Source organism: Diadema antillarum, unplaced genomic scaffold, assembly GCF_040938485.1.
Source record: "Diadema antillarum isolate AM-2024a unplaced genomic scaffold, OU_Dant_1.0 seq00000367_RagTag, whole genome shotgun sequence".
NCBI classification, from domain to species: Eukaryota; Metazoa; Echinodermata; class Echinoidea; order Diadematoida; family Diadematidae; genus Diadema; species Diadema antillarum.
In genome coordinates this window covers 852,578-878,426 of record NW_027271368.1, presented here as the reverse complement: position 1 = coordinate 878,426, position 25,849 = coordinate 852,578, and the positions used below count along the sequence as shown (strand labels likewise).

Genomic DNA, 25,849 nt, shown 5'->3' with positions numbered 1-25,849 from the left:
GAGGTTATTTCATAGAGAAGTGGTTTTAAAAAAACAAGTCCAGCGATCTTCGCAGTATTTTGTAGAAAAAGATGTATCTTTCAAGTAGATTTGTCACAGATATTTAAGGTGTTCGCGTGAAAAACTAACACGTTATTCTCTCCACAGCTCATCCATTTCTGCTTAACATTCACAGTAGATATTATGTAAATTGACAATGTTTGGATGAAAAATAAATGCCTGTATATATTCTCAAAAACAGTTGTCAATCTCTTTTTGTGATATGTGGGAGTGAGAACCTTGACACAAAATCAGCCCTTCCTTCAATGCATGTTGTTGAAATTGGTCATTCTATGTTTTTATTACAAGAAATCTCTCCGCAATACTGGAATACACAAGCAATACCTGTAGTACACTGTCAATGCTATCACAATCCTGTCAGTTCTCATAGTATAAAATCTTATACACATAATCTTCATCATTAATTGACATCAGCAAAAGCATAGGTTTATCGTCACTTGACTAGAAAAGAAAACATCCCAACATTACGAGTGAGTACTCACTGGCTTTGGATACATTCACACAGATGTAATAACCCCATCAAATACATTTCAGGTAACAAAAAATGAGGTACATAAAACCATAGGTCACAATGCCATACAAACGAAGTAAAAAGCAGTAAAAGGAAATTTCTCACATATCTAAAGCGATCTCGATTCTCACACCCTTAAAATCACAAACAGGGAATGTGCAGGTTTTCATATTTTCTCTTGAATACCTGGCACTTCTCCCTGAAAGGTATTGATGTAATGATCCCGGTTACTGAGAACATTATGCTTCAAAACTCAAATAATTATGCCATTTCAATTCATGAAATGGCATGGGAACTGTCATGATTGCTAGCCATCGGACCCACAACTTGCAAAATGATGACCTATACTCCAGACTCACAAAACACAGCACACTCTCCTGCAATTTCTTTATAAGGTTGAAGATTCTTTTGCAGATTACCAGGTCTTGGGTCCATTGTTGGAGAACAAAAAGCACCGATGGAAGACCTGGCAAGTTGCCACTGTTCTCAGGGCATTATAACGCAGTGATCAGAGCAGAAAGAGAGCGTAATTAGTACTCGACATCCCCAAATTTGATTTATATGCATAACATGAAAATGACTTGCTTAGGCGCTTCATGTCATATGGGTAGAGTCGCCTAAAATAGTGATCTTCACAACTTGTCAGCAAAGTTTTTCTATACAATCATGGAACAGAATTGAAGAGGGGATGGACAGAAATCGAGAGAGAGAGAGAAAAAGGAAACAATCCTACATGATTAAGAGGAAAAGGGTACAATTCAGGCACAATGCTGCTACTTCCATTCTACATGTGTAAAACTGGCTTCCCTAAACTAGTACAAGTGTTGATGGGGACAGATTCTCAAACTGGCTACAATTTCTTCAGGATTGCTTGCACAATGAAACATGATAACCATCAAGCATGTTACAAAACCCCAGATACTTTACACCCACTGCCTGAGAGATCATAACCATTTCTTAGAGTCGTTTTCTGTGCAGATTCACAGAAAACCACATGTGGATCCTTCCACAGTCAAAAAGCCTGTTTCACAATTGATTCACATATATTTAGTCAAGTTGTCATTGCAGTGCTAATATGCAGCCATTTGGGCTGCGACAGTAAACAAATTCCAATTTCATGTGGGCCACGACAAAACAGTATCATGAATGCACCAATACTGAAAGCAGAATAGCAGCTCGGGCTGCAGCCATTCACATAATGATTCAGGTGCTTTGCTTCACAAATATCACAGTTCACGACTGCTTTTCATATAGCAGTGATACACCCAACACCTCCTCAGCTCTCAATTCAAGTATCTTACATTCAAATATTTATATATGGTCTCGAAACAAAAAAAGAGATAGAAACCGAGGAGAAAAAAAAATCCCTATCTATGGTGACCTGGCCATGCCCCATAGTGGGGGTGAGCTAGGGCGGGGCTATTTTCACATCATGCCCCCCATTCCCCCCATTCCTCCCATACCACCCATACCACCACCCATAGGCATTTCCTTCTCCTCCTTAGGGATCTCTGTGATAACCGTTTCCGCCGTTGAGAGTAGCGATGCCACACCCGATGCATCAACGAGGGCAGTCCTTACAACCTATGCAAAGGAGAAGGAAAGAAGAGAGAGATCAAAACAACGAAAAACACAAAAAAAGGACAAAAAGGGGGATAAAAAAGGAGAAAAGCGAGGCTTCCCTGATGGAAAAAATATCAACCCTTTCCATACTGAATTCTGAAAAGCCCATAGTCTTGATACATAGAATGCCAGGCTCCTGTACAGAAGGGGTTAAAGTTACAAGAGTACTTACAGGGTGTGATAAACCACTTACTTAGTGTCGTGGTGTAAGTTGATGAAATAGGTGAAGTCAATACCAAGTTGTTAAGTCTAGTAATGTTTGAGAACTTTTCTTGTAAATTCATGAACAAGTTGTGGCCAAAAGAGTCAATCAACTTTCTCGCGAAATTATGCACAGCTTTGTGTCCTGTGACCACACGCAACTAAAGCTTCAAGAAGTTTGTGACGTGATAATAGATCTGTTCGTGTGCTTTATGCACATTGTGCATTCTTCTGTACGCTGTTGAGCATTTGAATTTTTTCTTGTTAAGAGACTGACACTTCTAGTAGTTTCATACCAATGAAACGATGCATAGTTTTGTCTGCAGTGTGTCCCCCTGTGCAAATTTCTGGGAGTTATAGGGAAGCAAACTATGCGTAGTTTTATGTAGTGTGACCGCAGCTAATGTGTACCTTTGTGGGGTCGATGATTCCTGACTTGACCATATTGACGAACTCTCCCTCCATGGCGTTGTAGCCAATCTCATCCGAAGCGCCGATCACCTTCTCAACGATCAGCGAGCCCTCGACGCCGGCGTTGTTGGCAATCGTCTGGCATGGGATCCGGAGTGCCCTCTTGACAATCTCAATACCTGAGAAGATTGAATGCAATCAGAGAGACACATACAGTATGTAATAACCATAAAAACATTCCAGAGCCATCCTCTGTCAGAATCCTGTTTATGTGCTCAAGAAAATGGCATTGTTACACAAATGCACTGTAAAACCAGAAATCTTCACATGCAGAAACTTCTGCAAATTTTGCCAGGAATTTAAAGGGGATGGCTAGTAACTGATCAGTGGAAATCAGTGGGAATGCTGGGGAATGATTGTTCCTATCCTTGTGGGATTCATTTAAGAGTACATTATATATCTATTGTTGTGTGAGAATTTTTTGCTTCAGAATGGTCTCATATTCAAGTAATGTGCAGTTTAATGTTTCCAGGTTAGCATGCCTGGTCAGTGACGGGGCATTAAACTGCACATTACTTGAATATGAGACCGTTCTGAAGCAAATAATTTTCACCCAATCATGCATGTAGATATATAATGTACTCTTAAATGAATCCCAAAGGAATTGGAACAATCATCCCCCCCCCCCCCCCCTCGGCCAGCATACCCATTGATTCCCACTAATCAGTTACTAGCCATCCCCTTTGAGATTTGAAAAAAAAGTTAAAAGATTCAACAAATCCCTGTATAACTAGAACATGTAGTACACTTTTTGAATGGTCGGCAATTTCAAAACTTTCTTGCCCCGAAAAAGGCTGCTGGCTCCATTTCTCATAGGTTTCATGCTGTGAATGTTTCTGGTTATACTGTAAGCATGTGAGCAATTTTCAGCTTTTAGGAGATATTACAACCTCTGCTCTATCCCTGCAAATCATATGTGAATATATGTACGATGCCTTATCTGCACATCTGCAGGGTTTCACGCAGTTGACGAATACCAAATCCTTAGTGAGAAAGACTTTAAATATATTCTTATCTCATTCTGGATCTCACTTAAAGGCAAACTATTTCCCATTTGAGCAGCAGATACTGATCTACCAATCGCATGATTTGTACCCAATGGTAACCAGTGAGAAGAAAACCAAAAGGCTTACCAATCTTCTGATCACCATTGTCAGCCTTGATTCCATCCAGAGCGGGGAGGCACCTGATGAGAGCGGTACCACCTCCCGGCACGATGCCCTCCTCCACCGCCGCCCGTGTGGCGTTCAGGGCATCATTGACGCGATCCTTCTTCTCATTCACCTCCACATCACTGGAACCTCCGACCTGGGACAACAAGTATAAGGAAACAATCAAGGCAATTAGCATCTCCACTCACAACATTAACCAAAGGTCTTCTTTCCCCAGACAGTATAATGAAATCAATTGTTCAACAAGTAAAAAAAAAAGAATCGACAAATAGAATGGGTTTCCTCCCGTGATTTATATACTGTTAAAGTGGAAATTTTTTACTATTTTGCACGACACAAAACCAGCATGACAATAAAAGAGCAAAAATGTTTTCACTTGATATATCTATGTGTGACTAGTTTATCTTTGTATTCTGCAGAATTACAAATTATTCAAAATTCATCTTACCCAGCCAGGTGTGATAATTTACTAACATAAAAATTTTCACTTCAGTACATAAATAGCCTCTATATAAATTATTGAAGCTGATTGGGAATTTGATACAACCTAAAGAGCCCTGGAAACTAAACCTTGATCTCGATGGACTAATCGTGCAAAGACTGCAACGTTACGGCAAGGATTGACCCCTGACCTTGAGGAGAGCGACACCATCAGACAGCTTGGCAAGACGTTCATTCAGCTTCTCCCTCTCATACTCAGAGTTTGTGTGCTCAATCTGCTCCTTGATTTCATCGGTCCTCCTCTCAATGTCTTCTTGCTTGCCCTTACCCTGCAATTCAAATAAGATTGTCATGAAAACAATGAACATAGAACAGTTGAAGTCTGATACAACATAACCATCTTGTAGCAAGGCGATTTTGCTGCTCCCTTTTCTTTTTCATACACTGATACACTTGAAAACCTGATATGAAAATTTTCTTATCATGGTATTTAGGTCCTGTTTTTATGGTGAGATTTCCCAGCAGCAACGTCGGAAAATATCAGAGGAATTCAATCCCAACTGAACAAATTCCCTCCCCCCCCCCCCCCCCAAAAAAAAAGACACTTTCACAGACTCAGAAATCAAAAAAAAAAAAAAAAAAAATCAAGTTGTGGTTAGTGTACAAAACTTTCAAGAAACAGTGGGCACCTTTTTCCTCCCAAAGATGTGAGAGATGTGAAAAAGAAAATCATGTAAAAATGTTGGATTCATTTTGATCATTGATAGCACATAGCCAGTACTTTTAACTTTGAATCTGGTACTTGCACTCTTCAAAAAGTTATCAATTAATCAACCAATGACTTCATCATCAATCTACCTCCATACTTGGCTTGTACAACATTTGACATTGTCGATATCGAGGACTGTTAGAGTCTACTTGATGTTCTTGTAACATTCCCTTGAGAGCTACAGTAACACTTCTTTTTATGATGGCAATGTTTCATTAATTAGTCTATCAATAGCTATCAATAATGAAAATTACTCTCGATTCTGTGACACATTCAAATCACCTAAAATACTTCTCCCCCAATTATTAGCAGTTAATTTCTATTTGGGCCTTTACAGTTTAACCTTATTTTTTCAATCACAGCTTTCTTGTTTTACAAAATTTGCATAAATATACTCGGGTGAGAGGACTTCAAAATCAAATGTCCTTGGTATTAAATTACACAATCTTCAACAAAGTAATTCAGTCATGATATAGCACCATAATGTCATGTCATCATTTGCATAACTGGGGAGGGGAAGAAGAAATAAGATTTGGGATGGACAGACAAAACAGACAACCCAGTTTATGATGCGTCACACATTCTCTGGAGGAGGCATTGTTTGGGAAGGTGTGGTTCTCATGTTTAGAAAGATGAGCTTACCTTTAAGATGAGCGTGTCATCCTTTGTGATGGAAATCTCCCCAACTTGACCAAGGTCCTGAATCTGAACATCTTCAATCTTGACATCCATTCCCTCCTCCCCAAACACCTTGAGTAATAAACAAACAAGAACAAATTTAGTATCTCATGGTATATAAGTAAAGAGCAGAAATACCTTTACCCCACATTGCTTGAAAAGATTAAATTGTAGCTTGGACAAAGTAGAAAGATACAGGGGAAATTTATACAAATAAAATCACTTGGATTTTTTTCATTAAGGTACATAAAATGTCTTCCACTTTGAAACAAGAAAATTCCCCTCCTAATTTGAGAGGGATTCCAGATCCACTTTAGTTTTCATTAATCATACTTTAAGGACTTCAAAGTTATCCAAGCCATTTTTTAAAGCAAATGATAATGAAAGCTACATTGCACTTTAAACTTGATGATATTCACACAATTCATCTTTCTACTTTGCAATGAATGAGAGACCGACTCCTTCTCATCACTACACAAGGGAATGGCTTCTTCCACTGTAAAAGTGCATATTTTCATGTGACTAATTTTTCACGCTCAGTCGAGTAAGAAGTTTCGCGTGTTTTTAATTCCATGGAATCAAGACTTTAACCACAGGAATATACGGTAAGTAAAAATATTCCCATGCTTTTATTTTCATTCTATTTTCTGGTTGCCAGAAATGTGTGAAAATTTCAACACCACGAAAATTTCCACTTTTACAGTATTCCTTTACTTTACAATACATGAACTGCATCCTGTTCTTGGAACACAAACTCACAATGCCTCCAGTGGCAATGGCCATGTCATGCAGCTGGTTCTTTCGATTGTCACCAAATCCTGGGGCCTTGACTGCAGCAACCTGTAGACCGACCTTCAACCTGTGTTACCATCAAAGTACCAAAAATAGAAACATGCTTGGAGATGTTTTTCAATTGGTACTACTCATGCCTAATTAGCAAATCTGTGTGGCATGTTTCACAATGGAAAGTTACATCATATAAATGCTTTATACCTTGCACATTATGCATCTGTTCTACAGTCAGTCAAAATACATGGAACTAGCATCAAACTGCTAGGCTTACAACACAACAGTCATACTAGACATGATGTCCCTGCCTCGTCAAATCGTGCAGAGTGTGTTAATACTAACACTCTGACAAAATAAGATTCTATGGGAACAGTGTCAGGAACATTTACAGATCTGGTTTGTAATCACTCAAACTACAAATGACAAATGCAGTTTTGGAGTGGTAGAAATATCACAAGAATCAATTCATGTCCATGATGACATCAGGCTTCTGTTATAATATAATAAAACAGAAGTGATGATGTTAAATAATTCAAATCCATTAACGATACAAGTGAATGGAAAAAATGTTCCAACTGCAGAAGAATTTAGATATCTTGGAAGCATTGTGAGATGAGATGGAGGTGCAGGAAACGACATCAAGAATGCCTCAATAAAGCCAGCACAGCCTTCAGAATGTTGAACAACATATGGGGGTCAAAACAGTATAGCACAAGAACAAAGCTGAGGCTATACCAAAGCTGTGTCCTCTCCACTTTGCTGTATGGATCAGAGTGCTGGAGAATGACAGAGAGAGACGTCAGAAAACTGTCAGTCTTCCACACACAAAGCCTCAGAAGAATCCTTCGAATTTTCTGGCCCAACAAGATATCTAATGAAGAGGTGCTCTCCAAATGTAATCAAGAAGACATGAGTACTATTGTTCTGAGACGAAGATGGAAATGGATTGGGCATGTACATAGGATGGATGCTCAAAGTATCACTCGTGTAGCACTTCACTGGACACCTGAAGGAAAGAGAAAGCGGGGACGTCCTAAGACCACCTGGAGAAGAACAGTGGAGGGAGAATTAAAGGCCCTGAAACATACATGGGGATCTATCCAGAAACACGCCCAGGACCGTCAGAAGTGGAGGATGTTCGTTGCTGCCCTACATGCCAATAGAGGCATACCGGGCAGTAAGTAAGTAAGTAATGACATCAGGCAGACTTGGTCACCTTATTGGACTGATTCATTGCTTATTCAAGTACAATGAAAGACTATCAAAAGAATGCTTTGCTTTCTCACTGTTAAGAGTACAAGTTATGCTTAGAGGAAGTGCAAATATGTCAATTTGCTATCTCATACTACCTTCATATCAAACTGAATAAAAACATGAAGAATTTCTACAGCATGGCATCCAGGTAAAAAAGGGTTAATATGTAAAATTGCCTTTCGTAAAGTTCCCCTCAAACAAAGAACAAAAGATGGCAGAATAAGTCACCTGTTAAGCACCAGAGTGCTGAGGGCCTCCCCATCAACGTCTTCTGCCACGATGACCAGAGGGCGACGCTGCGAATTAGCCAGCTCCAGGGCAGGGACTATGGACTGGATGCTGGAGACTTTCTTCTCACTCAGGAGTAAGAGGGCGTCCTGAAACTCAACCTTCTGGCCTGGTAGACAGAGAGAGAAGAGATCATGAGTGAAGGCATTCAACAAGTTCATATCTGATGATTAGAAGTTGGCATACTACATCAGCAAGAACTGAGAGAACTGAGCAGACAGCTCGCTACATAGTAGCAATAGAGACAGACAGACAGACAGACAGACAGGGACATGGAGAGAATGATGGAAGACAACATTGTATTTCATTATCAAGTCATTAATAAAAGAGAGTCTCTACACGTGGGGACAGACAGACATAAACACAGAGTTTAAAAGACACAGAGACCGAGACCCAGAAACAATGAATGATGAAAATCAAGGCAAACGTCATAGAAATGAAAGATGGAATAATGACAAGAAATAAATACAGGTAGCTACATAAGATGATCAGCAAACAGAGTTCATTAAATACAAACAACAAAAGCAGTCTTCGTTGAGGTCATTACAAGCATATAACCGCTGAGAACTTTTGGAATACCGAGCTTGCGAAACACATTCCATACTAAATCATAATTCACCCAGTATTTTTGAATAGCACTGGCTACGAATGCAGTTATCGGAGAGTAAACTTACATGAAATCTATGGAATGTTTGCTTCTAAAAGGTATAATTTCTAGACAACTGTATCATTTATTTCAAGTGTCATTCATTATAAAATCACAAGACATAGAGGATACCTTTTGCAGTGTTGATGAAATATGGAGAGATGTAACCCCTGTCGAACTTTAACCCCTCGATGACCTCCAACTCGTCGTTGAGCGTCTTGCCATCCTTGACAGTGATGACGCCATTGCGACCAACAGTCTTCATCGCTTTTGAGATCAAATTTCCAATGCTTTGGTCTCCATTGGCTGATATTGTTGCAACCTAGAACAGAAAACAACCCACTCTTGATCAATCAGTCTCTTTCAAATGATCAGTTACTCATCGCTTAATGTCAATACAGGGTCCTGAAGGGAAATTAGTAGTAGTCCAGTCCATTATCATGACTAGTACATGTGTTATTTTAATATCTACTTATTTATCACATTTGTTCACACATCATATCCATGAAGCACACTTTTTATATTCCCGTCATTTGCAAAACTTTCTTCACGACTAACAGAATGAAATGCTGCACTGAAAGAGTGCATGCATTGCCTTACTGTACTTTCTTGTTTCGCATCATTTTGTTGCTTTTTTATGTAATCTGGAAAAAGAAAATGTAACTCTCAGACAGTAAACTGCTGTGAGGAAGTGTCCACAGATACTACCTGTAGAGATTTTGCAGAGATTGCAGACACAGTACTAAGTATTGGACCAGTTAATCAAAGAATGGCCTACAATAATTTGCCTTGTGATGATAGAGCATTTTGGAATACCTGTGCAATTTCTTCTGGTGTTGTTACTGGCTTTGACTGTCTCTTAAGTTCTTCCACCACGACTTCAACAGCATTCATGATGCCTCTCCTGATCTCTGTCGGGTTTGCCCCCCGGCTGATGTTATCGAAGCCCTCCTTGGCGATGGCCCGGGCAAGGACTGTGGCGGTCGTCGTGCCATCTCCCGCCTCTTCGTTTGTGTTGTTGGCGACGTCCTGGACCAGCTTTGCACCGACATTCTGCCACTTGTCCTTCAGCTCTATCGCTTTGGCAACTGTGACGCCGTCCTTTGTGATCTTGGGACCACCCCAACTCTGTTCGATGATTACGTTCCGTCCCTGCAAATTTGATACCAGTAAAACATGCATACACGATTGAAAAATCACAGACTTGTCATTTATATCATTTGAAGCTCACAAGTTGATAAAATCCTCACCCCAAGAACCAGAAGTAGAAACACAAAAGATACATTTACCTTCAGTAGAAAGTTTCTCCTGAGCAATTAAATAATAAATTCAACCAGGGGTTGTTTCATAAAGTTGTTCTTAAAGTTATGAATGACTTAAGAATGAATGGTGATCAGTTCTTGTGCTGAATTATTGAAAATTTGATAAGTATGGCACATTAGAACATGTTCCAGTCATTTTTAAGTCGTTCGTAACTTTAGAACAGCTATAATGAAGCATACCACCCCTCCCCCTCCCCCCTCCCCCTCCCCCTCCCCCCCCCCCCCCCCCCCCCCCCCCCCCGTTATGATATTCTCAGACAAAATGCCCCAATCACATAAACCACCATGGCAAGAAGGTTTTCAAAGGAACATACTCAATATGAGAAAACTTCAGATGGAAAGGCCATGTAAAGCTTTCTAATTTTGTGATTTTGAGCTGGTGAAATCTGGAATGACATACCTTTGGTCCCATTGTGACTGCTACAGCATCCGTGAGGAGATCTACACCCTTGAGCATTAGGCCGCGAGCCTCCGCTCCAAATTTGATGTCCTTCGCATAGCTCCTGGCAAGATGTGGACACAGCACTCGATTCGTTGTGGGAGTGAGAGCCCTCGAAACGAGTGGACGAACAACGCTGGATATTCTGTACATGCTTGTAATCTAGAGAAACAAAAAAGATGGCTGGTGTAGGGACAGTCTTGTCACACAAATAAATTAGATCTAACTGTTAGCTCCAATCTTCAAGAAAATTATTATGTCACAAAACTTAAGATTCTATCACAAAGTTATCAACAAATCATGATAATCTGGTGTGGTTCACTTTAACACAAGTGATTTGAATTTGATATAGACCTCCATCTTTGGAAATATAATTTTGATGAGACCACCTAGTTTGGTCCATACTTACCAAGCATAACTCGAGAATGAGAATATCCACCTCGATACAAAACTGAATTGGTACAAGAGTAACTGCGTCAGTAAGCGGCCGTGCAGCCGTTCGCGGCAGGTACAACATACACGGTAATATACAGCTAAACACAGCATTGCACTGTTACATGCACACTACACATATACTACCACACTAGCAATCAACAAAAACCAACCGATAAAATGGGCACGATCTCTGACGAAAGTGAAATTTTCTCTCCTAAATGACAACATATCGCATCCAAAATGAAATTTTCGGTACTTCTTAACATAACAGTTAAGAAACAATGGTCCAAGAAACTGGATTTTTTGTCGTTTTCTCGATGTTTATGGATTTTGAAAACATATCCTCACGTAAAATAGAATTTTCGCGAGCCGATGTGGGCCGCCATTTTTTTCGGAAAGTGGATGTTACCATCGAAAAAAAATGAGAAAAACACGAGAAAGACATCAACAACACCGCCAGAATTGTGATCTTGTTTGCTGCCAATGCATGTGCGCACGCTATTTTCACGTGCTTTCGCAATGGGAATTGGCGCTTACGCAATGTTCGCGAGACATGTGAAGGCGTTCAGCTAAAGATCGCGGAGCACGCGCGTATTGCATAGGGATTGTACATCGTGCCGCAAGCAGAAATACTACGTCGCATATCGCCCTTATCGGCGAAAATTGTGGTGTGCCGGGTTTTGCCCTGGCAAATCGTGAAAACTGCGTTGGTCAATGGTAAATTTCTTTCATGAAAACAATTGCGTTAATGAATAATCTTGTCTATGATATATGAAATGGTTGAAAATAATTTGCCTGATTTGTTTACAAGTTGGAAAAACTCTTAACAATGCTTAAACTGCCGCAAACGGGATATTTTACTCTATGCATCCAGTACTGGAATGTATACTTTTGTTTTGTATCCATCGATCGAGACATCTCGAATGCCACTAAACCTAGTAAATTGCACCAAAATCACAGAATATACTAAATTTGTCACGGGTATTTATAATTGCTCATGAGTAATTACCAACAGCCTGTCTGCCTTGCCTTCTTTTGAACTGAACTGGACAAGAAACCACCCACCAATAAGTGGGCTGATGATAGATGATGATAGACCTGGAAGCTCGACTGCTGATACACAGCAATCTTCCAGTATCTTCGGTGAAGGTAAAGGTAAAGAGAATTTGAACCAAATCAGTTCGGTTGTTGGACAACATCAATATTAGGTTTACCTTGTTGATGTTAAATTGTCCCTCTAACGTTAAACATCCTCACTCTTCAGTCTTCTCTTCCGAGAGATTGCGGCCTACGACGTACGAGGGTGCTTGCAAAATCTAGAATTGATTGACTTAATTCTTAATTAAGTTAGCTGTCTTGTACTATGCAGCCACTCGAGCTAAAAATAAAAGCACATATGATTGTAGCAAATTGAAAAAAGTCAGTTATTGAGAAATTCATGTATGGCCTACTCCCAACGGCTGATTATTTTAGCCCCTTCTTGCTGGTGCTATGGTGCACACGTGCGACCCTCTACTAGAAACTTAAGAACACTAGCTTCCACGCTTTACTAGTGTAGTAAGTATTCAGTGCAACACACACACACACACCACAAGGTCAGGATAGGAAGTTAGCCACGCTGTGCGCTTGCACTAGAAGTGCCGTGATCAAAAAAACGTTGCTATATGCAATCTAGTAAATGCAAAACCTTTACTTACAAGTTTAATGGATGCTTTCAAGTAGAATAGGTCGAGAACAGGGGGTTCTTCTATCTATCAGGGCCACGGTCTTCGCCAGTCGACTTTGCAACTTTTTAGGCACCGTACGAGTTGCGCTGCGCTCGCTGCTGGGGCTGGCTGAATGTTCTCGTGTATCGTTCAGCAAAGCATGCATTTTAGTGGCGAGGCCACTCACATGCTATTGTTCACCACGTGTTCGCGCGCGCGGGGCAAGGTATCGTGTAAGGAATATGCAACGTTACGCACAGATGTTGCATAATGGCGAGGACTTTAAATTTTTAGCAGAATCGATTACTAGTACTCGTACTCGAGCGAAATACAGTGTACACTAGTAATCGAAATAGTACAGCTTTGCCTAAAACCAATTTTCATCAACTAAACTTGACCGTACTACTTTCCAGCCTAAAAGAGACAGACAGACAGACAGAGGGAGAAGAAAAGAGACGAGAAAGAGAGAGAAAACTGAGAGATATGGGGGAGGAGTAGAAATGAGCAGAGAATAGAAGAGAATTGGTTAACGTTATATAGTACATTTTAGGGATTAACAAAATTTCCACTAGTCCACGTACCAAAAGTATGCATCATATCGTTGAATTTCAATATTAAAAGTACAAAATCTCCCTCATGTGGGAGGGGATACAGCCCCCCCCCCCCCACCCTTCCCCGTTCGGTTGCTCCGCCTCTTCGCACATAACTGATAGGCTCCAAGTTCTGTCCCCATCCCCTGCACCATTAATTATGGATCAATGCCTCTACTTTGCACTCTAGGTTTCACGGCCAGACCACCTCGTGTAACTGAATCTATACCACTTTCAAATTCTGATCAGTCTATTCCGACAGACCTAGCTGCTCTTTCATGTTTCATAAGTTGCTTCTAATTATCTCACACTCAAAAAGTGGAAACCTAAATAAAGCCCCTTCGCAACCATTGACCCATCCCTTTAAAGAGATGGGATAGTATTGGTTGAGATAAGGATTCAGCTCTTAACTTTTTGTGAGATTTTTAGAAACCACTTTAAATGAAATGCTAAAGAGCATACCATTTGTATAGGAATTCATACTAATTTGAGGAAAATCAGTTTTGAAATGGCTGAGATTTCGAAAAACAAAGTAAAACAAAGCAATTCTAATAAAAGGTTGGTCCCACCTTTTATTAGTATCAATTTGCTTGGGTATCTCGCTGTCAAAACCAATTTTCATCGATTAAACTTTGAATTCCTCATAGAATGTATGCTCTTTCCTATTTCATACTGAGGTTGGTACCATAGGCCCCGGGATCTCACAAAGAAAAGTCAACCTGAAGTCCTATCTCACTGAAACTATATATTATCCCTTTAACTGGGGGAATTTTCATGAAAACCAAGAAGATTGGATTAACTTACTGCCCTTCATGAAGTTGTTCTTGTTTTTGAGGAGTCATAAGTAGTAAAGGATCTCCAACATCTTGCACTGTAACCATGCAAGACGTAGAGAGTAGGCCTATAAATGTCCTATAAACCCGTATGTATACCTATTTATAAAAAAAAAAAAAAAAACTTGCATAGAAAAAAAATCAAAGAAAAGAAAACCTCATGGAGGTGAATGACCGGTCTCCACCGGAAGTTGTTCATAGAATATCTTATGATATGATTTTATTTGTAACTAATCCGGTAGTTCCACATTACTCCTGAGAGAAAAGAAAAATAGACATCTACATGATTAGACCAGGAATCAGATAGGTGGAACCAATTAAAGGAACTATACAGTGCTGGTTGAGGTAAGGATTCAGCTTTATGCATTTTGCGAGACATTTAGAAACCACTCTATGAAAGATTCTAAGGGGAATAAATGAAAATCGGTTTGGAAATGATATATATATTTAAAAACAAAGAAAAACAAAGCGATCCTCATAAAAGTCGTGGCCTGTCAACCTAATAAGGATCACTTTTTGGATATCTCAGCCACTTCAAGGCAAATTTTCATCAAATCAACGTGGAATCCTCGAAATTACATGTCCTTTAATTCATATTTCATTAGAGGTTTCAGATCTCATTATCTCTCACAAAAAAAAAGAATGTTATAAACCTGAATCCTCACCTCAACCAGTACTTTAAAGGACGAGTTTACCTTCATAGACATGTGGGTTGAGTGAATGCAGCAATATTAGTAGAACACATCAGTGAGAGTTTGAGGAAAATCGGACAATCCGTTCAAAAGTTATGAATTTTTGAAGTTTCTACTCAGTCACGGCTGGATGAAAAGACTATTATAGCTTGTGATGTCACATGAGTACAACGATATAAAGAAAGAATAAAGAAAGTTCAACATATTTCCATTTTTCTCCCATAACAAAAGAACACTCGACTTCTCTCTATCAGAAGGCAGGAGGAATAATATTACCCTTGACATACGTCAGTAGCAAGTCGAAGAACTTTGCACTCTATTCAAAAAGTAAAGTTTTGTGAAATTCTCTTTTTATTTTCCTTATGTAGTTGTACGAATGTGACATCACACACTGTAGTAGTCTTCTCTTCCAGCAGTGACTGCGCAGATACTTAAAATATTCGTAACTTTTGAACGGATTGTCCAATTTTCCTCAAACTTTCACTGATGTGTTCTACTAACATTGCTGCATTCTCTCAATCCTTATGTATATAGAAGGTGGACTTGTCCTTGAAGTCCCTTTAACCTAGCTCCCTGTGTAGACCACACCGATGGCTTCATTTCAGATCAAAGAACGGCAGAGATATTAACGACAATAACAACAACAGCAGCACTCTACCATCTCCGGACCCCTTTGATCGCGAGGTACGTACTTTCATGATCGATTCAATAGCCTTCTGGAATTTTCGGCTTTGATGAAAAGAGGGGGGGGGGGGGGGGGGGGTCGAGAGGGAGGGTAATGGGGGGGGGGTTATAAAGGTGAATGTGTAGGGAGGGCTGATGTAATAGTGGAAAAGGATTGCACGTCTCGAAATGACGGCTGCAGAAGCATATCTATCGAATCATGTCACTGTCTAATAAAGGATCAGAAGTCTTGAATTGGCTGTGAAATTTATGTTGAATACACTTCCCCCATACTATTTTAATTTGGTGCGATGCTTAGATGCGCTCATATGCATAATCAGTCTTGCCTCATCAAAGTAGGCCTACATGAATTATACTCAGTAATACATAAATGTGCAGTACTGCAGCTGACGAAAATAGTGCTGTATATGACTGCTAATAACAGTAAACAATAATCATCATTCACGTACGTAATTCCATGATTAGAACAATTCTCACATAATGAAAAAAAAAATACCAGAGTAAATGATACGTATAGCACAAACGCTCGTCTTTAAATGGTAGCTCCATGGGTAAACCGGTTAAAAAAAATGATATGTATATCTAGCTTGTTTGCCGGGAAAAATATTCATGCTGCTTCTACTGTGCGTGCATGGTCCCCAGACATACTAGTAATAGAGATGTGATATCTCTATGTACCCAGACTACCGGCGGCCGGAAGAAGAAAAAGGGGGAGGGGCGAAGGTACGCTGACGTACGCGTGCGCGCTCGTCGTTACATGTGCTGTTTTATTGTAGATCGATCCTATCATTCTCACCGTACTCGGCTCTCGCCTCACGTGCATCGAAGTTTCGGGACAGAGCGGCTGGAAACACTACCCTTTTCATACCCAGAATGGTAAAGTACAAATTACTGAAACAATCTGCGTAAGCCGATTTAAAAATTGTATTTGATAAACACGAAGGTGATAGGTAATTCATATCGATGAGACTATGCTATCTTTTGTTAGAGGTCTGCGCCGGATCTGTGTGATCACGCGTTGCGTGATCACTAATAGTCCCTTCTACTGATTTTACCGTATTGTAAGTGTGGACTATTAAAGACTTTAAGCATGTTAAGTTCAAGTTCAAGTTCATTTATTTGTCTCTCTGCAAGATATATCAACAAGGAAAAAACATATTCTTGCAAAAGAAATCAGTACACAGTACAGGAATTAGACAAAAATAAACAAGAATGTGGCAGAGAGCGCGAGAGTAACGGTTAGAGTTTGAGAGGGAAGAGAAGAGAGACGAGGTAATTTTTTTACTATAAAATTAATTTACTAACTGTTACGTTAGGCTTAGCTTTGGTTGAAGCAGAGCTTGTAAATTCAACGTTAGTTGTATTGTATTTACTAAAGTTATTTGTACTTTGCATTCCATTAATCTAACGTTAGTCTAATCGCGCACCACCAGCGACTTCAGTCCGGGAAACCCGCTCATGAGGACCGCCCCCGCGTACGAGGATGGTCCCTCCTCATGAGGACCTCCCCCCGCCTCATGAGGCCCCCCGGGGAACGCCTCATGAGGCCCCCCATTCACTTCTTATTCATCTCACATCTGACGTATAAATTGTCGCAACTTTGCACGGTGATTTTTTGTTACACACACATGTCCACTATCCATGATGAAAAGAAGAAAAAATCCTGTCTGTTTTTTTTTTTTTAAATCGGGTTTTAATCACCCGATGCAGAGCGCCCATCAAAACACGGGCGCCAGCGCGTTCGCACAATGCAAGACTGCCGCACCTAGCGGCCTGATCCGACTAAATATTTTCGATGCTTTTTTCTGCGGCTCTCACCTCTCCGCGCACGAATTAGCCTCGTGAAGCTGAAGTCTGACATCTTTTTACACAAATTCGTAACGAGAAAAATTAAATCAGTACTAACCTGATCTTGTCCATATATTCCAAATTACTATTCCACACTGATAGAGTAGGTGGGTAGATGACATACTGCAGTTTGTTAGCAAAATAATCACTTTGTAGGTATGACGAGTTCACTTTCTTCGTCAATTCTGCCCACGATTCCGCCGCCCGCTTACCGTTTGGGCGCTTTCTCTGGAATCATCCCGCGACGCGACATACGTTGCATCACATCACGCATCCAGCACATACTAAGTACCAGACTGGTATGTGCTGGATGCGTGATGTTTCTACGTACGTACGTCGCATCACATCACGCATCCAGCACATACCAGTCTGGTACTTAGTATGTGCTGGATGCGTGATGTGATGCGACGTATGTCGCGTCGCGGGATGATTCCAGAGAAAGCGCCCAAACGGTAAGCGGGCGGCGGAATCGTGGGCGGAATTGACGAAGAAAGTGAACTCGTCATACCTACAAAGTGATTATTTTGCTAACAAACTGCAGTATGTCATCTACCCACCTACTCTATCAGTGTGGAATAGTAATTTGGAATATATGGACAAGATCAGGTTAGTACTGATTTAATTTTTCTCGTTACGAATTTGTGTAAAAAGATGTCAGACTTCAGCTTCACGAGGCTAATTCGTACGCGGAGAGGTGAGAGCCGCAGAAAAAAGCATCGAAAATATTTAGTCGGATCAGGCCGCTAGGTGCGGCAGTCTTGCATTGTGCGAACGCGCTGGCGCCCGTGTTTTGATGGGCGCTCTGCATCGGGTGATTAAAACTCGATTTAAAAAAAAAAAAACAGACAGGATTTTTTCTTCTTTTCATCATGGATAGTGGACATGTGTGTGTAACAAAAAATCACCGTGCAAAGTTGCGACAATTTATACGTCAGATGTGAGATGAATAAGAAGTGAATGGGGGGCCTCATGAGGCGTTCCCCGGGGGGCCTCATGAGGCGGGGGGAGGTCCTCATGAGGAGGGACCATCCTCGTACGCGGGGGCGGTCCTCATGAGCGGGTTTCCCGGACTGACTTCAACACTTGTCTTTAGTGTAGTGCGTGGTTACAGCGCCCCTAACCGCAGCAGCGACCCCAACACGTACCTGGTTACAGCGCCCTGCGCCGGGGTTACAGCGCCCTAGACCCCTGGTCCAGGGTTAGGTTAATGTAAGAATAAAAGATTGTTAGTCTAGTTTCCGAAATATCAGTCTGTAATTTATTTATCGTGGGGATATGTTCCGCAGGCGCAGACTTGGCAGAGACTAAATTTATATCCTACGGATGGAGAGCAGAACTAGGACCGAGACCATCAAACAAAGTGATTAAAAAAGAATTTTAGAAATGTTACAAAAACTTCTCCGAGCAGACAGATTTTTCTAACTTGGTACTAAAATGGTAGATGATATCCATGGTGGGTGTACGAATTCATACTGTGGCTGCTTAAGTGCTTTGCTGCGCAGTACATATCCATAGGCTAGCCATGTCACCATGCCACCTGCTCCATGTCTGACAGTGAGTCACTGTGACAAGTGTGACTCTGAGATGGGTTTAATTGTTGGTAGATTTGACAGAAAAAATAGTTGGTGTCATAAATTAAGTGAGTCCTTAGAGCTTAAATACAGCTAGAGAAAGATGAAAGCAATGTAACAATAAAATCATTATTTTTCCACAATGGATACACCACCAACAAAGGATGACTAGGAAAAGACAGCTTTTTTTTGGTTTGTTTTTTGCACTTCCATAAAGCATCACCAATAATGTTGGTAGTGCTTGTGGAATTATAGATATCTTACACAAAGAAGTTCATAGAAAGTGCCATAATGAAAAGATATTTGGACATTTTTAATCCATGGATTCAGATGTCTATCGATTGTCAATGTATACTGTATATACGATGCTGACTTGAGCAAGTTTTACTATATTCCTGAGCATCCATTTCTTCTCTGTAGGCTGCATTCAGGAGATTCAGACCCTTGTTTGACCGCATCCTGGTGGAAAGATTTGTCCCGGAGACCAGGACAAAAGGGGGTGTCTTGATTCCTGAGAAATCCCAGCAGAAGGTCAACCAGGCCATGGTGGTTGCAGTGGGAGCGGGAGCAAGAGATTCAGTGAGTAGACCTTCTATTATTTGACTCATTTCTACTTCAATAAGAATTCCGAGCCAGTTGTTCCATCTTCCGAGGTGTTCCATGTTGCTCTTTGTTATTTTATTGCTCATTGCTTGAAACAGTGCAATAGAATGAGAGAATATGTGAACGGTGCTATTTCAGATGTTTTTTCTGTTATTTTTCATTATGTTCTCTGATCGTAAAATTAACTTATTTTAAAGTAAATAGAAAAAAATAAGATCTACAGAAATCAACAAGGGGGAGGTAGAGAAACCAGCAAGCCATTTCAGCTGGTGCCAAATTGATGCACCTTGACCAGCTTTGCGTATTATTCATGCAAGAATTTCAAGAAGAGAATACAGTGTTTCTTGGACTTTACAGTGTGATTGACAACTTCTTTTCTTTTTTTTTTGTTATGAAGGTTTGACAGTTTGATTTATTGAGTTTGTTGTTTGTTTGGTTTTTTTGTCAGAAATGACTTAGGGGTTACTTAGAAATGATTTAGATATATCCTGCTCAATGTCAGATAAAACATCGTAAATGTTCAAGTGTCCTTAATTCTCTCAAGAACTATTGTTCATCTGTGAATGGTATTTCTCTGCTTTCAGTGAAATATATTTTCTCATGAGGGTTAACTCTTCTGTAATGATAAATAAGCCAGTTCGGAGATAGCTCATGTGCACATGGGTACAAATGACCTTTCATTTTTCTCAGTTGGTTAACCACCTCACTTAATTCAAAGTGACTTAATGCATCAGCTTGCCCAACATAGCAATTTATGGAGCTCGTATTCAAATAAAGAATGAACCTGCGTAGATGAAGTGACCAGAATTGTTCTGTCAGTCAACACTTTGGGAAGCATCCACAGGGTTCGAAATTGGCGATGGTCCGCTGGCCATTGGCCACCCAAAATCATGTCGGACTAGCTAAAAATCATGAAATTCTGAAGTTACTGGTCCGTCTGGCTTGCCAAAATATTGCTTCAGTATTAAAATTGATTCTAAGTAGTCCGCCTGGCTAGTTAAAAAAAAAGTTAAGTGCGACCCCTGATCCATTGTGCTGTTTTGAATACATTATCGGGGGGGGGGGTTTCTGTTAACATTGCCAAATAACTGGCAGGCTTGCTGTCCGGTGGATGTACTGTCAAGCACCATTTCTAAGGATTACATGAATGATCATAGCATTACAAATTCTTATCTCAGTGAATTTAAAAACCAGCCTGTCTCTCAGTACAAATGACCTTTTTCTGCTCATGCTCAAACTGGAACCCCGAACTGGCTTATTGTCTTCAATTTAGTCACATGTTGTCACAGTCAACCTTGCTTAAGTCGACCTCGCATAAGTCGAATAATTGCCTAAGTCAAAAGTCTTTTCAAGTCTTCTCTTCTTTGTATTCTACTGATTTTAATCTGTCATACACTTATGCTATTTCTTCAGTCCAAATAGATTCTACCTATTCAAGGTGGCCTGTATAGTCCAAATACAAAGTCAGTGATATGTCACTATGGATTTGTTGTTTGTTTTATTTTTTTATCTCCATTTCAGTCTGGTGCTGTACACAAAGTTGCTGTTGAAGTCGGAGACAAAGTCCTCCTACCAGAGTTTGGGGGAACTAAGGTTTCATTTGAGGAGAAGGTGAGTGAAGTACATTGTATGTAAGAACCTCTATAGTGTTGCATTTTACTGTCTGTGGTGCATGAGGTACCAGTATAGTGTGTACTGCTTCACCAGTGCCCCACAGACTTGTTCTTAGACAATATACTGGTCACATTTTATGAAGGTGCATATATTGTCTTTTGTGTAACCACACTTTTCGGGGCGGATTGCATTCTACAAGCCCTATTTCACCTGTATAGATTCTGTAACTGGTATACCGAAGAAGTTCTTGTTGTTTGCTCTCATTGTCTGCTAATGTAGTACAGTGCACTCCCGTTACAACGAACACGGTTATAACGAAATTTTGTTATAACGAAGTAAATCTTCTGGTCCCAAAATTATCACCATTAAAGTCTATGGTACAAAATTCGCTTATAACGAACACGGTTATAGCGAAATTTCCGTTATAACGAAGTCTTTTTTGAGCGCCACAGACAAAGAAAAACAAAAGAAATGTGCTCCGTTATAATGAAATGCGAATTGCTTTCAAAAATACGTAGCGGAACAAGCATTTATAGCGTCTCTGCATGGGTGAACGCTTCACACCACTGTGTGTTCGCTCCTTGTGTCACACACAGTTTCTGAGGGGAACTTGCGTTTATTATTGTAATACAGTTATCCCATCACATTTCACATAGCCTTGCAGTGTATGATGAGTATTCAGCAAACATAATATACGTGGTTCCTTGTTTTTGTTATGTATTGTATTTGTTCGGTTATAACGAAATTTCGTTATAACGAAAGAAAACTGCCGGTCCCAAGCATTTCGTTATAATGGGAGTGCACTGTAGTTACAGTTGGTCACATTTGCACAAGTTCTGTTGCAATGGATCAGCTGCAATTTTCTGAGTTTATCTGAAATTACATGTTTGAAAAACCTGTGAAGAAATGCGGTGTCACTTATGTTTCTTAAAGTGATATATGCCCCAAATATATATGCAGATTCAGCAAAAGCAGGGATATTAGAAGAACACATACTGTAAGTTCAATTTGTGGGAAATTGGACGACCACTAAAAAAGTTCATAATTTTGAAATCAATCAAGAGGTTACTGAGACTCCTTTACCGTCTGGAAAAGAAGCCAAGAGAGTCTTTGTCTAGCCTATTTACTGTTTTGCTACTCTTGGCCCATGTCTTTGAAGGAGAAAAGATCAGCACTGCATGTGTATTTTTCAAAAACTTTCATCCATATTTGCAGTACGAATCCAGCACTTTATTTGCATGTTTATTTTCCCTTTTGTCATATAGGATTACTTCATATTCAGGGAAGGTGACATCTTGGGAGTACTACAGGAAGAAAAGTGATGTCGTGTTCCCCAAACTTTGTCCACATTCTGCCAGATGGAGGGAAATCGGCAACCCACTTTGGAAGCAAAATGAGATGAAGCTATTTGAGGATGGAGAAGAATAATGTCCTGTAAATAGAGATTGTCGATTTTTCCTCACTTTTCTAGAAATTGTCATAATGTGCATTTCTTTGTATATCTTTTTTTTTACCCGCTTCCACTGGAATATCAAATGTGGATTGTATGAAATTTGAAAGTGAATGCTTTCTTTCAGAGTCCAGTGTCTGATGTTTGCTTTCAGTTTGTATTCAAGACAAAGTGTACCTCAGTCAGAAATCTTGCAGATGTTCAAACAGAATGGATGTACAATTTCATTCACAGATTTGAGACTCAAAATGGTGAAACTAAACATAATAATACAGCAGTTTATATGACTTTGTCTTGTGTTCAGAAAGAGAGTAAGACATGGTGTAAAACTCCATTCCTTGTTTGTATACCTGTGTACGTCAGTGACAATTAGTTTCCAAAACATTATGTCCTTCAGTCTTGCTGATATTTACTTCTTGTTGTACAGATGGTAGAAAGATGTTAGGTGTGACCTGTTTCAAGCCATCCGCACAGCATTTTGTTGTGGACACAAGGAATATCAACTATCAACTAGATTTAATTTAATAGTCCTTGCAAATGGTGATATAACAACCCCCAGTAATATGGCAATGTAAAGGACTCTGAATACAACTGAAAGTATCTCACTGTACCGGAATATCATTATTTCCCCAAGTATTATATTTGTAACATCAGCTATACCGTATGTAATTTGTGGTTGGGACTGGTGTTTGGTACAAGTACTTGATGCATGGGTATAAAAATGTATTTTGAATCTGTTCATGTATACAAGTTTTGTGAAGGAGGCAGTATATGATCATGATTAAAGTGAATTTTACCATGTGGAGAAAAAATATAGAAATGAAAGTTTTGTGTGTGGATTATTGTCTTTGTTTTGATCTAGGCATTGTGAAAATGTGGATGACTCGAAATGGGAGGTGGGGTTTCAAAGGTATGTAGAAAGTTTAAAGACGGTCAGCTGTTTTTGTAATACATTGCTGTAAAGAGGGAGAGAATGTATGATTACAACAAACAATTTGTGTGTGTGTGTGTGTGTGTGTGTGTGTGTGTGTGTTTGTGTGTGTGTGTGTGTGTGTGTGTGTGTGTGTGTGTGTGTGTGCGTGTGCGTGTGTGTGTGTGCGCGTGTGTGTGTGTGTGTGTGTGTGCGTGCATGTGTGTGCGTGTGCGTGTGTACTGGTATTTCATATGTCTAAACACACACTGTGCGGTCAACAGTTACTGTTCTGAAACGCTCGGTCAGCTGGAGTGTTGTGTTTGTGGGGGGGGGGGGGGGGTGGGCAGCAGGAAAATTCCAAATTCCAAAATTCCAAAAATCAACATCACTTTCAATGATAACGATTTATAGCAAGTAGTTTATAACAAGCAACACTCAGAAAGCTGGTATGGTTGAAGTGATTTGACTGTATGTCTAGCAAATGGTGTCAATGTGCCATATCTTCCTCGTAGGCTTGTCAATATATTAATTTACTTACACACGCTTTCGCTGAACATGACTGTTCATTCCAGAGGCCTCCGTCACAGAGTGACGGGTGAAACACACAAAGATAACTAATATCCATGACTTCAGAACATCAATGAAAGTCACAACATCCCACAAACATACATGTTGACTGAAGATGCCACTAAATTTGTGTTAAGAAATGCCTGTATGTTAACAAGGCGTAATGGCCAGATGTTCTAAAACCTCTGTATGTTAACCTACTTCAGGTTTACTGTATTTTCCTTACCTCTTGGGGAGTGTCTAAATACATGTACCATGCTACATGTAGGAACAATAAGACTTTGTTGTATTCCATGTTAATCGAGCATAGGGGGCTTTTGACATTCACAAAAGTTTGTGCCCTTGTGCCTCTCTGAGTTCATCATCATGCTTAAAGGGACTGTACAGTACTGGTTGAGGTGGGGATTCATGTTTTGAACATTCTTAAGTGAGATCATGAGAAACCTCTTATGAAATATGAAAGAGCATGTAATTTTAAGAAGGATTCAACGTTTCTTTGATGAAAATTGGTTTTCAAATGGCTGAGATATCAAAAAAAGTGATAATAATAAAAGGCGACATGCCACAACTTTATTAGGATCTCTTTGTTTCACATTGTTTTTGGATATCTCAGCCATTTCAAAACCGATTTTCATCAAATTTACTTTTGATACCCCTTAGAATCGCATGCTCTTTGACATCTCATAGAGTGGTTTCTGAATATCTCGCAAAACGTAAAAAGCTAAATCCTCACCTGGACCAGAACTGTACACACCCTTTAACCTGGCACAATCCAACTCCTTTGTATCCTTCCTTTCCAGTTTGGTAAAAATCTCGTTATTGGTTTAGCCTTTTTTTTTCTTTTTTCTTTTTTTTTTTTGATGGACATGAAAATGTCACATTTTACTCCTTTACAGCCACCCTGTAACCTGGGCCTTACCTGTGAGTCCTTATGCATGCCACCCGTACCACTGAAAAAAGTGTGAAGAATTTGAAGAATTCTTTTCTGATTGTGCATGTAAATCTTGAGATAAGAACTCAACAAACTGCACCTTTCAGAAACAAGTAAGGGAATATTTTGATTTCTATGGTCTACTACCATTTTCACAGGATATTATCTACTACATGTATCCATTTATGTTCTCTCTCTCCCTCTCTCATGCAAACACACACACACACACACACACACACACACACACACATACGCGTCTATGGTGGAAACCGAGGACCTGTTTTACCCAGAAGAATTTTACCACATAACCGAGGACCTGTGTGTAAGTAGGACTCTTGTCAACCGAGGACTCATTCGTATATTACCATCCAACCCCTACATGCAAAAGCATGCAAAAGCAGACCATTAGGAATGGACTGCGTACCGAGGACGTCCTCAGTCTCTGTGTGACCCCAGTTTAAATGTAAAGTTTGTATGTGTGTCCTCGTTTTCCACCATGGGTAAGTGCACACACCCACACACACGCTGCATAATTTCTGTTCTGCATGCACCTACACATATTACAGGGACACGGCAGACAACACTGGCATAGAAAGGACATTTTCTTTGGGGTTCTGATTCCTTTAAAACTGTTTTATTTTCTCCAAGAATACTGGCATACTCACCACAAAGTGAATAATAGACAAATTTCATCAAATACTTTTTGTCAGGTCCCATTTTTTGTTTTTTTATTTTGTTTTACAGGCTG

General features: G+C 40.0%; 2 protein-coding genes across 2 annotated transcripts; one reads left to right on the top strand and one right to left on the bottom strand.

The window, feature by feature from the left end:
• Positions 1–322: 322 nt before the first annotated feature.
• Positions 323–12,941, bottom strand: LOC139731222 (60 kDa heat shock protein, mitochondrial-like). The gene is made up of 11 exons (XM_071642107.1): positions 12,797–12,941; positions 10,626–10,826; positions 9,720–10,055; positions 9,036–9,225; positions 8,198–8,366; positions 6,686–6,785; positions 5,891–5,998; positions 4,671–4,808; positions 4,000–4,174; positions 2,807–2,985; positions 323–2,155 (listed from the first exon to the last, which is right to left on the bottom strand). The coding sequence occupies exons 2-11, from the start codon at positions 10,815–10,817 to the stop codon at positions 1,997–1,999; spliced, it is 1,746 nt and encodes a 581-aa protein (XP_071498208.1). The 5' UTR covers positions 10,818–10,826; positions 12,797–12,941; the 3' UTR covers positions 323–1,996.
• A 3,478-nt stretch (positions 12,942–16,419) lies between these two features.
• LOC139731221 (10 kDa heat shock protein, mitochondrial-like) lies at positions 16,420–23,494 on the top strand. The gene is made up of 4 exons (XM_071642106.1): positions 16,420–16,480; positions 19,444–19,602; positions 21,148–21,237; positions 22,506–23,494. The coding sequence occupies exons 1-4, from the start codon at positions 16,478–16,480 to the stop codon at positions 22,560–22,562; spliced, it is 309 nt and encodes a 102-aa protein (XP_071498207.1). The 5' UTR covers positions 16,420–16,477; the 3' UTR covers positions 22,563–23,494.
• The last annotated feature ends 2,355 nt before the right edge of the window (positions 23,495–25,849 follow it).